Genomic DNA, 14,041 nt, shown 5'->3' on the forward strand with positions numbered 1-14,041 from the left:
TCTTCCTTCAGGTGACAAAAAGTAGTCAGCAAATTTGTCCCTCATTCTGGAAACTGCAACAGCAATCTGAAAAGTTATATTTTCATAATCACGCAAGGTGGTTTCGGACACATTTTCCTCCATTGATACCTGTTCCTTGCATATGACAAAATTGTGTAGGACCACACAAGCCTTCATCAGCTCATCCACAGTCTCAGTTTGCAATTTGATAGCGGTCAGCAGGACTTGCCATTTTGCTGCTAGAATCCCGATGGTGCACTCCACCACTCTTCACGCTCGTGTTAAATGATAATTAAATATTTTTTCCTTTGCGTCAATCCACTACTTCCATATGGCTTGAGCAGGTGCGGTGAAAGTTGGAAGGCCTCATCTCCGACACACACAAATGGCAAGGGTTGCCCAGAGGTTCCAGGGAGTGGTCTTGGAGGTGGGAATTGAAATGTGTCTCCGTATAAACGACGCCCCATTGCTGACATTTTAAAAACATGCGAATCATTTGAGCGGCCATAGGCACCAATATCCACCGCGATGAATTTGCATTGGGCGTCGGCAATGGCCATCAGTACAATAGAAAAATATTTTTTAGAATTAAAATATTCTGAGCCCGATCCAGCAGGTTTAACAATTCTTATGTGCTTCCCATTGTGGTGCTAATAAAAATATGGATATCTTATAGCCTACATATTGTAATATATTGTTTATATGCTTTGATATAGTGTGGTCATTAGACCAAGGCTGGAAAGCATTGCAAATATGAAATATGGTTATTTGAATCCAAACACTATATTGCAATATACTATGGTGTAATATAATAATAATAATAAATTTTATTTTTATAGCGCCGACATATTCCGCAGCACTTTACATTTCAGAGGGGATTTGTACAGACAATAGACATTACAGCATAACAATAATCACATACAGTAGATTATAACAAATAACAAGAGGAGTGAGGGCCCTGCTCGCAAGCTTACAGTCTATGAGGAAAGAGGTAGAAAGGTGGGTGGTAACAGTTGCTCTGATTGTATGGACCAGCCATAATGTTAAGTGTGTAATATCATTAATGCTGAACTTTAATACTGAGACACAAAGCGTTTGCTCTGTGTCAATACCGTAAGACGAGGAATTGTTCTGTGGTCTTTGAAGCTCTGTGTTTCAAAGATTCCTTATCCTGATTTGAACATAAGTGACAATTGCTTTGACTGAATACTTTCTCTTTACTATACCCTGCCAATTGGGGGGTGGTTGATGGGAAGGAGCTTTCCAACTAATTCTGTGTGGTGTATTCTTACATATGTGCTAGGACAATAGGAATAACAACTGTCTAGATAATGAATATTTATGCTGCTTGAACAAGGAAGTCTTGTGCTCAATAATAGTATGATTCTCGAAGACAAGAGAGACCAAAATGTTATGATCTCACGTAGCAATGGTCATGCATGACATCAATAATCGAGGACTGATTGTGATACCCATGAGACATGTATGCGTGTGTGCCTGGGTTACGATAGGTATCCAGTTTTCAGAATAGGTGATTATGGAAGTCATGCTGCCCATATATTACCATCTTAGAGCGTTATGCTATGAGCATGAAGAGTTAACTTTGTAATAAGCAACATATGTTGAACTTTGAACAGTGATAGACAACTTTGACAAGTTGACCAGAGGCAAACAGAGCCTGGGTTATAATCAGTAGCAAAACAACCCTGATGCATTGTGCTATTGTTAAGAGACATGCTAATGGCAAACGAATCTCTGGTTGGTGCAAACAAACTAAGATTGTAGCAGTCTATAACAAACAGACCTTGAAGTCTTGTGCTGTTATCAAGACAACGTACTGTGAAGATTCAAGATTCTGATGCAGACTAAACATACTGCACAGTTGTAATGTGGGAGTGTTGTGTATAAAAAGGTGGACTCGGTTCAGTGAGGGAGGGACATTTCCAGAAGGTATCGTGGGTGCACGGTTTCTGTGATGAAAAGACCAGAGTTTTTCCTTCTCATTGACACTGTGGTCCCTCCAGTGGAGAAGTGATGTTGCAATACTACTTGGTAATGTATGGATGCTTATTTCTCTATGTACTATAATTCATAATAATTGTATGATTCACATGAAATTAATTAACAAAACGGTAATATTATATCTGCCATTCCATTAATTTGGTGTTTTATCATTTAAATTAATCACTGTATAATAAAATTCTGTCATATCCAAGTGGTGCCTTCTTTAAAGCCATATCCGAACCTTATTGCTAAACAGTTGGCAATACACCCATCCACTGCACCTAAGCAATTTGGAAACTGGCATATCTCTTGAAAATTATCGGCAACCTCCAGCCACCTCTCCTGTGTTGGGAGGTGGGATGTAGTCCTCCTGTAAACAATCCCACAATGACCGGCAGGTCTGTTTTACTAACCCTGAGATTGTCGAAATTGCAAGCCGGTATTGATAATGGAGGGAGGAAAAGGACTCGCCAGTTGCAAGGAATCTGTTCAAAAAGACAAAGACAATAATTAATACAAACTACCAGCAACAACATGACAGTTAGAAGTCTGCTGAATTAGAACGCATAAAAAACCAAACTAAAGGCTTCCGAAGAGTCACCATCAGACGCTCCGCCGGTGATATGGAAAAGCGCAAATAGGTGTCCTTTCTCCTGATTCGTTCTGCAACCCGTTCCAACAAAATGTCAGAGTGTTCAGGTCTCATGCGTAAATATCGGAAGAACTTTTCAGGATTTTGCCTCAACTCCATATAGAGCTTTGAATAGACCCCACGTGTCATTCGCCTTGCATTGATCGGATGGATCCAAAGACGTCTCTGCCGCCGCTGACGCAGGATGCGTTGTCTTGCGTCTTCCTCCTTATCACGAACAATCACTGCCAACTGATTGGCCTCAAAAGCAAAATCCGCATATATGCTCACAATGTTCACCAGAACATCTCTGCCACTTGCTCTACAACCTTTCACAGATGGGTTGGTCAAACACTCAAGATATACGTTTCCAGTCATTTCCAGTAGCCAGTCACGTTTTGGGAGCCTCCCATCTGGCTTCTGGAAAAACGGATCACTCGAAAAAACGGAAGAAATGGATGAAAAAAACGGATGCGACTGATGAATCGGATCCATTTTTTCACTATTATCGAAAGATCTGTTGTTCCGTCGCAACGACGGATTTGGACTGACGGCAAAAGACTGAAGTGTGAAAGAGGCCTTAAAGGGAATCTGTCACCCTTTTTATCCCTTATTAGCTGCCGGCATAGACATCGGGGGCTTATCTACAGCTTTCTGTAATGCTGTAGATAAGCCCCCGATGTAACCTGAAAGAGAAGAAAAACACGTTATATTATACTCACCGAGGTGGGCGGTCCGGTCCGATGGGTGTTGCGGTCCGGCGCCTCCCTTCTTCATGTGATGACGTCCTCTTCTCCCATCCTGAAATGGCTCCGGCGCAGGCGCCGGCCCTCTCCTGACGCCGGACGGGACGGCGACACCCACCGGACCGGACCACCCACCTCGGTGAGCATAATATAACGTGTTTTCTTCTCTTTCAGGTTACATTGGGGGCTTATCTACAGCATTATAAGCCTCCGATGCCTATGCCGGCAGCTGAAAGGCCAAAAAAAGGGTGACAGATTCCCTTTAAGGCTATGTGCACACGTAGCAGAAAATTTCTGCTGAAAAACCTGACTCCCTTCCCAGAAACCGCGCGTTTTTTGCGCAAAAAATGCGCGTTTTTTATGCGTTTTTTTCCCACGCGTTTTCAAGACACATAGAAATAGCTAGCAACGCAGAAAAATCCGCGAAATTAATGAGCATGAAGCGTTTTTTACACAGTAAAAAACGCATAAGTATGCACAAAAAGTGCAAAATGCATAGAAATGAATGGGAAGCTTATTTTTAGCGGTTTTATTGGAAAAACCGCTAAAAATACCGCTAAAAAACGCTGTGTGTGAACACAACCTAAGGGTATGTGCACACTTTGCGGTTTCTGCTGCGTTTCCGCAGCATTTTTGGCTCTGCAGAAACGCAGCAGATTCTGCTGCGTTGTACGGTACCGTTATTTCCTATGGAAATAAAAAAAAGCTGTGCACATGCTGCGTTTTTTTCCGTGCGGTTTTGCTGCGGTTTTCAAAATGCAGCATGTCAATTGTTTGGTGCAGAAACGCTGCAGTTTTACACCTCATCCATTATGAGGTGTAAAACCGCAGAGCTAAACCGCAGAAAAACCGCAGCACTTTGTCCTGCCGATTTCCTGCAGTTTTCTCTACAAAATCCGCAGAGACAAAAAACTATGTGTGCACATAGCCCAAGTCTGTGAGAGGCCACCAGCTCAGAAAGGCCTGGCCATCTTGTCCAGCAGGTGACATCAGTCCTAGCCCTCACCGTGTGACCTCTCTATAGGGATCTGTACCTACAATGCATGAGCCTGAAGAAAGAATGTTTGACCAATGAGGCCAATAACAGGAGGCACAAAAAGAGAGAAAATCCCAAACAGTGAGGACACGGGCATGAGAGTCCCGGGCGCTGACTGGCCGCCATACTGGAAGTTGTAGCTTCACAGCAGCCGCCACCACCACGTTACCGGAGCAACAAGTCACGTGATACAGGGAGGCTGGCGTTCGTGACAGAATGACGTCAGATATCAGCGCAGTGAGCTTTCTCTACCACAAGGTGCCTGCAGCGTCTTCAGACGTACGTAATGACGATGGAGGAGGCGGGGCTGTGAGGCGGGAGCGGCAGGCCTGACGGGAGGAGACCGGAGACATGGAGCGGCCGCGGCCCGTGGGAGACTCGGTATCCTTCATATCGTGTGGGGGAGAAGGGCCGTGTGTGTATGTACATACCGGGTCCGGAGCGGTGCCCCGCACACCACCTGTAACCCCCCGGGAACACTGCAGGCGATGTCTCCTCCTATCGCGGTGTCCGGTGTCTTTGGGGAACCGGTTATTGGAATCTGACGTCAGCACGGCCCGGGACTGACAGCCAGGTGTATCCACTGTGTGTGACCTGTGCTGTGGGTACAGTCTATACAGTGTATAGTGTGAACTGTGTATAGTGTCCTGCACAGGGTGTACTGTGCATATAGTGTGTGTGCAGTGTACTGTATATACAGCATAGTGTATAATGTGTGTACTGTATATACTGTACTGTATATAGTGTACTGAGCATATAGTGTGTACTGTATATAGTGTACTGTGCATAGTGTACTGTATATAGTGTACTGTGCATATAGTGTGTGTGCAGTGTACTGTATATACAGCATAGTGTATAATGTGTGTACTGTATATAGTGTACTGTGCATATAGTGTGTGTGCAGTGTACTGTATATACAGCATAGTGTATAATGTGTGTACTGTATATAGTGTACTGAGCATATAGTGTGTACTGTATATAGTGTACTGTGCATAGTGTACTGTATATAGTGTACTGTGCATATAGTGTGTGTGCAGTGTACTGTATATACAGCATAGTGTATAATGTGTGTACTGTATATAGTGTACTGTGCATATAGTGTGTGTGCAGTGTACTGTATATACAGCATAGTGTATAATGTGTGTACTGTATATAGTGTACTGTGCATATAGTGTGTGTGCAGTGTACTGTATATACAGCATAGTGTATAATGTGTGTACTGTATATAGTGTACTGTGCATATAGTGTGTGTGCAGTGTACTGTATATACAGCATAGTGTATAATGTGTGTACTGTATATAGTGTACTGAGCATGTAGTGTATATAGTGTACTGTGCATATAGTGTGTGTGCAGTGTACTGTATATACAGCATAGTGTATAATGTGTGTACTGTATATACTGTACTGTATATAGTGTACTGAGCATGTAGTGTATATAGTGTACTGTGCATAGTGTAGTGTATATAGTGTACTGTGCATATAGTGTGTGTGCAGTGTACTGTATATACAGCATAGTGTATAATGTGTGTACTGTATATAGTGTACTGAGCATATAGTGTGTAGTGTATATAGTGTACTGTGCATATAGTGTGTGTGCAGTGTACTGTATATACAGCATAGTGTATAATGTGTGTACTGTATATACTGTACTGTATATAGTGTACTGTATATAGTGTACTGTGCATATAGTGTGTGTGCAGTGTACTGTATATACAGCATAGTGTATAATGTGTGTACTGTATATACTGTACTGTATATAGTGTACTGAGCATATAGTGTGTAGTGTATATAGTGTACTGTGCCTAGTGTGTGTGTAGTGTATATAGTGTATTGTGCATATAGTGTGTGTGTACTGTATATAGTGTATTGTGCATATAGTGTGTGTGTACTGTATATAGTGTATTGTGCATATAGTGTGTGTGTACTGTATATAGTGTATTGTGCATATAGTGTGTGTGTACTGTATATAGTGTATTGTGCATATAGTGTGTGTGTACTGTATATAGTGTATTGTGCATATAGTGTGTGTGTACTGTATATAGTGTATTGTGCATATAGTGTGTGTGTACTGTATATAGTGTATTGTGCATATAGTGTGTGTGTACTGTATATAGTGTATTGTGCATATAGTGTGTGTGTACTGTATATAGTGTATTGTGCATATAGTGTGTGTGTACTGTATATAGTGTATTGTGCATATAGTGTGTGTGTACTGTATATAGTGTATTGTGCATATAGTGTGTGTGTACTGTATATAGTGTATTGTGCATATAGTGTGTGTGTACTGTATATAGTGTATTGTGCATATAGTGTGTGTGTACTGTATATAGTGTATTGTGCATATAGTGTGTGTGTACTGTATATAGTGTATTGTGCATATAGTGTGTGTGTACTGTATATAGTGTATTGTGCATATAGTGTGTGTGTACTGTATATAGTGTATTGTGCATATAGTGTGTGTGTACTGTATATAGTGTATTGTGCATATAGTGTGTGTGTACTGTATATAGTGTATTGTGCATATAGTGTGTGTGTACTGTATATAGTGTATTGTGCATATAGTGTGTGTGTACTGTATATAGTGTATTGTGCATATAGTGTGTGTGTGTACTGTATATAGTGTATTGTGCATATAGTGTGTGTGTACTGTATATAGTGTATTGTGCATATAGTGTGTGTGTACTGTATATAGTGTATTGTGCATATAGTGTGTGTGTACTGTATATAGTGTATTGTGCATATAGTGTGTGTGTACTGTATATAGTGTATTGTGCATATAGTGTGTGTGTACTGTATATAGTGTACTGTGCATATAGTGTGTGTGCAGTGTACTGTATATACAGCATAGTGTATAATGTGTGTACTGTATATACTGTACTGTATATAGTGTACTGAGCATATAGTGTGTACTGTATATAGTGTACTGTGCATAGTGTACTGTATATAGTGTACTGTGCATATAGTGTGTGTGCAGTGTACTGTATATACAGCATAGTGTATAATGTGTGTACTGTATATAGTGTACTGTGCATATAGTGTGTGTGCAGTGTACTGTATATACAGCATAGTGTATAATGTGTGTACTGTATATACTGTACTGTATATAGTGTACTGAGCATGTAGTGTATATAGTGTACTGTGCATAGTGTAGTGTATATAGTGTACTGTGCATATAGTGTGTGTGCAGTGTACTGTATATACAGCATAGTGTATAATGTGTGTACTGTATATAGTGTACTGAGCATATAGTGTGTAGTGTATATAGTGTACTGTGCATATAGTGTGTGTGCAGTGTACTGTATATACAGCATAGTGTATAATGTGTGTACTGTATATACTGTACTGTATATAGTGTACTGTATATAGTGTACTGTGCATATAGTGTGTGTGCAGTGTACTGTATATACAGCATAGTGTATAATGTGTGTACTGTATATACTGTACTGTATATAGTGTACTGAGCATATAGTGTGTAGTGTATATAGTGTACTGTGCCTAGTGTGTGTGTAGTGTATATAGTGTATTGTGCATATAGTGTGTGTGTACTGTATATAGTGTATTGTGCATATAGTGTGTGTGTACTGTATATAGTGTATTGTGCATATAGTGTGTGTGTACTGTATATAGTGTATTGTGCATATAGTGTGTGTGTACTGTATATAGTGTATTGTGCATATAGTGTGTGTGTACTGTATATAGTGTATTGTGCATATAGTGTGTGTGTACTGTATATAGTGTATTGTGCATATAGTGTGTGTGTACTGTATATAGTGTATTGTGCATATAGTGTGTGTGTACTGTATATAGTGTATTGTGCATATAGTGTGTGTGTACTGTATATAGTGTATTGTGCATATAGTGTGTGTGTACTGTATATAGTGTATTGTGCATATAGTGTGTGTGTACTGTATATAGTGTATTGTGCATATAGTGTGTGTGTACTGTATATAGTGTATTGTGCATATAGTGTGTGTGTACTGTATATAGTGTATTGTGCATATAGTGTGTGTGTACTGTATATAGTGTATTGTGCATATAGTGTGTGTGTACTGTATATAGTGTATTGTGCATATAGTGTGTGTGTACTGTATATAGTGTATTGTGCATATAGTGTGTGTGTACTGTATATAGTGTATTGTGCATATAGTGTGTGTGTACTGTATATAGTGTATTGTGCATATAGTGTGTGTGTACTGTATATAGTGTATTGTGCATATAGTGTGTGTGTACTGTATATAGTGTATTGTGCATATAGTGTGTGTGTACTGTATATAGTGTATTGTGCATATAGTGTGTGTGTACTGTATATAGTGTATTGTGCATATAGTGTGTGTGTACTGTATATAGTGTATTGTGCATATAGTGTGTGTGTACTGTATATAGTGTATTGTGCATATAGTGTGTGTGTACTGTATATAGTGTATTGTGCATATAGTGTGTGTGTGTACTGTATATAGTGTATTGTGCATATAGTGTGTGTGTGTACTGTATATAGTGTATTGTGCATATAGTGTGTGTGTGTACTGTATATAGTGTATTGTGCATATAGTGTGTGTGTGTACTGTATATAGTGTATTGTGCATATAGTGTGTGTGTGTACTGTATATAGTGTATTGTGCATATAGTGTGTGTGTGTACTGTATATAGTGTATTGTGCATATAGTGTGTGTGTGTACTGTATATAGTGTATTGTGCATATAGTGTGTGTGTGTACTGTATATAGTGTATTGTGCATATAGTGTGTGTGTGTACTGTATATAGTGTATTGTGCATATAGTGTGTGTGTGTACTGTATATAGTGTATTGTGCATATAGTGTGTGTGTGTACTGTATATAGTGTACTGTGCATATAGTGTGTGTGTGTACTGTATATAGTGTACTGTGCATATAGTGTGTGTGTGTACTGTATATAGTGTACTGTGCATATAGTGTGTGTGTGTACTGTATATAGTGTACTGTGCATATAGTGTGTGTGTGTACTGTATATAGTGTACTGTGCATATAGTGTGTGTGTGTACTGTATATAGTGTACTGTGCATATATATAGTGTGTGTACTGTATATAGTGTACTGTGCATATATATAGTGTGTGTACTGTATATAGTGTACTGTGCATATATATAGTGTGTGTACTGTATATAGTGTACTGTGCATATATATAGTGTGTGTACTGTATATAGTGTACTGTGCATATATATAGTGTGTGTACTGTGAATTTAGTGTGTACAGTTGTGGCCAAAAGTATTGGCACCCCTGCAATTCTATCAGATAATACTCAGTTTCTTCCTGAAAATGATTGCAAACACAAATTCTTTGGTATTATTATCTTCATTTAATTTGTCTTAAATGAAAAAACACAAAAAGAATTGTCCTAAAGCCAAATTGGATATAATTCCACACCAAACATAAAAAAGAGGGTGGACAAAAGTATTGGCACTGTTCGAAAAATCATGTGATGCTTCTCTAATTTGTGTAATTAACAGCACCTGTAACTTACCTGTGGCACCTAACAGGTATTGGCAATAACTAAATCACACTTGCAGCCAGTTGACATGGATTAAAGTTGACTCAACCTCTGTCCTGTGTCCTTGTGTGTACCACATTGAGCATGGAGAAAAGAAAGAAGACCGAAGAGCTGTCTGAGGACTTGAGAAACCAAATTGTGAGGAAGCATGAGCAATCTCAAGGCTACAAGTCCATTTCCAAAGACCTGAATGTTCCTGTGTCTACCGTGTGCAGTGTTATCAAGAAGTTTAAAGCCCATGGCACTATGGCTAACCTCCCTAGATGTGGACGGAAAAGAAAAATTGACAAGAGATTTCAACGCAAGATTGTGCGGATGTTGGATAAAGAACCTCCACTAACATCCAAACAAGTTGAAGCTGCCCTGCAGCCCGAGGGTACAACAGTGTCAACCCGTACTATCCGTCGGCGTCTGAATGAAAAGGGACTGAATGGTAGGAGACCCAGGAAGACCCCACTTCTTACCCCGAGACATAAAAAAGCCAGGATGAAGTTTGCCAAAACTTACCTGAAAAAGCCTAAAACATTTTGGTAGAATGTTCTCTGGTCAGATGAGACAAAAGTAGAGCTTTTTGGGCAAAGGCATCAACATAGAGTTTACAGGAGAAAAAAATAGGCATTCAAAGAAAAAAACCTGGTCCATTCAGTCAAACAAGGCGGAGGTTCCCTGATGTTTTGAGGTTGCTTTGCTGCCTCTGGCACTGGACTGCTTGACGATGTACATGGCATTATGAAGTCTGAAGACTACCAACAAATTTTGCAGCATAAAATAGGGCCCAGTGTGAGAAAGCTGGGTCTCCCTCAGAGGTCATGGGTCTTCCAGCAGGACAATGACCCAAAACACACTTCAAAAAGCACTAGAAAATGGTTTGAGGGAAAGCACTGGAGACTTCTAAGGTGGCCAGCAATGAGTCCAGACGTGAATCCCATAGAACACCTGTGGAGAGGTCTAAAAATGGCAGTTTGGAGAAGGCACCCTTCAAATATCAGGGACCTGGAGCAGTTTGCCAAAGAAGAATGGTCTAAAATTCCAGCAGAGCATTGTAAGAAACTCATTGATGGTTACCGGAAGCGGTTGGTCGCAGTTATTTTGGCTAAAGGTTGTGCAACCAAGTATTAGGCTGAGGGTGCCAATACTTTTGTCTGGCCCATTTTTGGAGTTTTGTGTGAAATGATCAATGTTTTGCTTTTTGCTTCATTCTCTTTTGTGTTTTTTCATTTAAGACAAATTAAATGAAGATAATACCAAAGAATTTGTGTTTGCAATCATTGTCAGGAAGAAACTGAGTATTATCTGACAGAATTGCAGGGGTGTCAATACTTTTGGCCACAACTGTACTGTATATAGTGTGCTGTGCATATAGTGTGTACTGTGCATAGTGTGTGTCCTGCATATGGTGTACTGTGCATATAGTGTGTACTGTATATAGTGTACTGATCATATAGTGTGTGTACCTCGTATAGTGTACTGTGCCTATAGTGTGTACTGCATATAGTATACTGTGCCTATAGTGTGTGTACTGTATATAGTGTATTGTGAATATAGTGTGTACTGTATATAGTGTACTGTGCATAGTGTGTCCTGCATATAGTGTACTGTGCATATAGTGTGTGCTGTATATAGTGTACTGATCATATAGTGTGTGTACTGCGTATAGTGTACTGTGCCTATAGTGTGTGTACTGCATATAGTATACTGTGCCTATAGTGTGTACTGTATATAGTGTATTGTGAATATAGTGTGTACTGTATATATAGTGTACTGTGCATATTGTGTGTACTGTACATAGTGTACTGTACCTACAGTGTGTGTACTGTGCCTATAGTGTGTACATACTGTATATAGTGCACTGTGCCTATAGTGTGTGTGTGTACTGTATATAGTGTACTGTGCCTAGTGTGTGTAGTGCATACTGTTCTGTGCCTATAGTGTGTACTGTATATAGTGTATTGTGAATATAGTGTACTGTACATAGTGTACTGTGCCTACAGTGTGTACTGTATATAGTGCACTGTGCCTACAGTGTGTACTGTATATAGTGCACTGTGCCTATAGTGTGTACTGTATGTAGTGTACTGTGCATATAGTATGTGTACTGTATATAGTGTACTGTGCATATAGTATGTGTACTGTATATAGTGTACTGTGCCTATAGTGTGTACTGCATATAGTGTACTGTGCATATAGTGTGTGTGTACTGCATATAGTGTACTGTGCCTATAGTGTGTGTGTACTGCATATAGTGTACTGTGCCTATAGTGTGTGTGTACTGCATATAGTGTACTGTGCCTATAGTGTGTGTACTGCATATAGTGTACTGTGCCTATAGTGTGTGTACTGCATATAGTGTACTGTGCCTAGTGTGTGTACTGTATGTAGTGTACTGTGCATATAGTATGTGTACTGTATATAGTGTACTGTGCATATAGTGTGTGTGTACTGCATATAGTGTACTGTGCCTATAGTGTGTACTGTGTATATATAGTGTACTGTGCATATAGTGTGTACTGTATATAGTGTACTGTGCCTATAGTGTGTGTGTGTACTGTATATAGTGTACTGTGCCTATAGTGTGTGTGTACTGTATATAGTGTACTGTGAATAGTGTGTACTGTGTATATATAGTGTGCTGTGCCTATAGTGTGTACTGTATGTAGTGTACTATGCATATAGTATGTGTACTGTATTTAGTGTACTGTGCATATAGTGCTTGTGTGTACTGTATATAGGGAACTGTGCATATAGTGTGTTCTGTATATAGTGTTTTGTGCATATAATGTGTGTACTGTGCATATAGTGTGTGTTTGCAGAGCGTGCTGTGTGTGTCATGCGTGTATACAGAGCGTCTTGTGCATCTCAGAGTCGCACAGAGCTCAGCATTCTTGAGCTCTGCTGGATTTACAGTAGAGAAAACAGGGATTTTATCAAACCTGCAACAAAAAGTGACACATTGCTGGAATCAGGGTCTCTGCCCTGACATCATGCTGCTCTAGCATGGGAGAGCAGAATCCTGCTGACAGATACCCTTTAATGAGCTGTTGTGATCTGTAGAGATTTCCTTGACTCCCTGCACATGTGGTGGAAGGCACTGAGGTCACACAAGGGAGGAAGCTGCCGTGTCTGCTCATCCTGTGTCGGCGCGACGGCCACTATGTGTAAGTGTCTTTTAGGGCTTTTACAGCTCCACAGAAAGAAGTCCTCAGGCAGCAAACCAGACTCTGCTACATCTCTAATAGCCATGTGCTGGCATTGATTTGAAAAGGAGGGGGGGGGCTTTAAAAAGATTATTATTTGTGTCAGTATTTTGTATTTCCTTTGCATTTCTAAGTATGTGCTTCAAGCTAGCAGCCTGAATAGAGGTTTTCCTCTGTGACTGCACCAGCAGAATAATGAGTGCAGCTCTGGGGTGTAGTACAGGATGTAACTCAGGATCGGTAATGTGATGTATGTACACAGTGACTGCACCAGCAGAATAGTGAGTGCAGCTCTGGAGTATAATACAGGATGTAACTCAGGATCAGTACAGTAATGTGTGTACACAGTGACTGCACCAGCAGAATAGTGAGTGCAGCTCTGGAGTATAATACAGGATGTAACTCAGGACCAGTAATGTAATATATGTGCACAGTGAGTGCACCAGCAGAATAGTGAGTCCAGCTCTGGAGTTTAATACAGGATGTACCTCAGGATCAGTAATGTATGCGCACAGTGACTGCACCAGCAGAATAGTGAATGCAGCTCTGGCGTATAATACAGGATGTAACTCAGTATCAGTAATGTATGTACACAGTGACTTCACCAGCAGAATAGTGAGTGCAGCTGTGGAATATTGTACAGGATGTAACTCAGGATCAGTAATGTAATGTATGTACACAGTGACTGCACCAGCAGAATCGTGAGTGCAGCTCTGGAGTATAATACACAATGTTACTCAGGATCAGTAATGTAATATATGTGCACAGTGACTTCACCAGCAGAATAGTGAGTGCAGCTGTGGAGTATTGTACAGGTCAGGATGTCACTCAGGATCAGTAATGTAATGTATGCACACAGTGACTGCACCAGCAGAATAGTGAGTGCAGCTCTGGAGTATAATACAGG

General features: G+C 40.2%; 1 protein-coding gene across 5 annotated transcripts in view; it reads left to right on the plus strand.

Moving 5' to 3' along the window:
- Positions 1 to 4,600: 4,600 nt before the first annotated feature.
- Positions 4,601 to 14,041, plus strand: part of OCRL (OCRL inositol polyphosphate-5-phosphatase) — a 54,162-nt gene continuing 44,721 nt past the window's right edge. Inside the window, exons 1-2 of one of the 5 annotated variants that reach the window (XM_073589859.1) lie at positions 4,601 to 4,798; positions 13,016 to 13,095. In XM_073589859.1, coding sequence (XP_073445960.1) covers positions 4,769 to 4,798; positions 13,016 to 13,095 — 110 coding nt within the window. In that variant the 5' untranslated portion in view covers positions 4,601 to 4,768. The remainder of the gene's footprint in view (positions 4,799 to 13,015; positions 13,096 to 14,041) is intronic. The other 4 variants (XM_073589855.1, XM_073589856.1, XM_073589857.1 and 1 more) reach the window with 4 other exon arrangements.

This window comes from Dendrobates tinctorius, unplaced genomic scaffold (genome assembly GCF_039654945.1).
Source record: "Dendrobates tinctorius isolate UK_male_01 unplaced genomic scaffold, ASM3965494v1 ptg000114l, whole genome shotgun sequence".
Taxonomy (NCBI): Eukaryota; Metazoa; Chordata; class Amphibia; order Anura; family Dendrobatidae; genus Dendrobates; species Dendrobates tinctorius.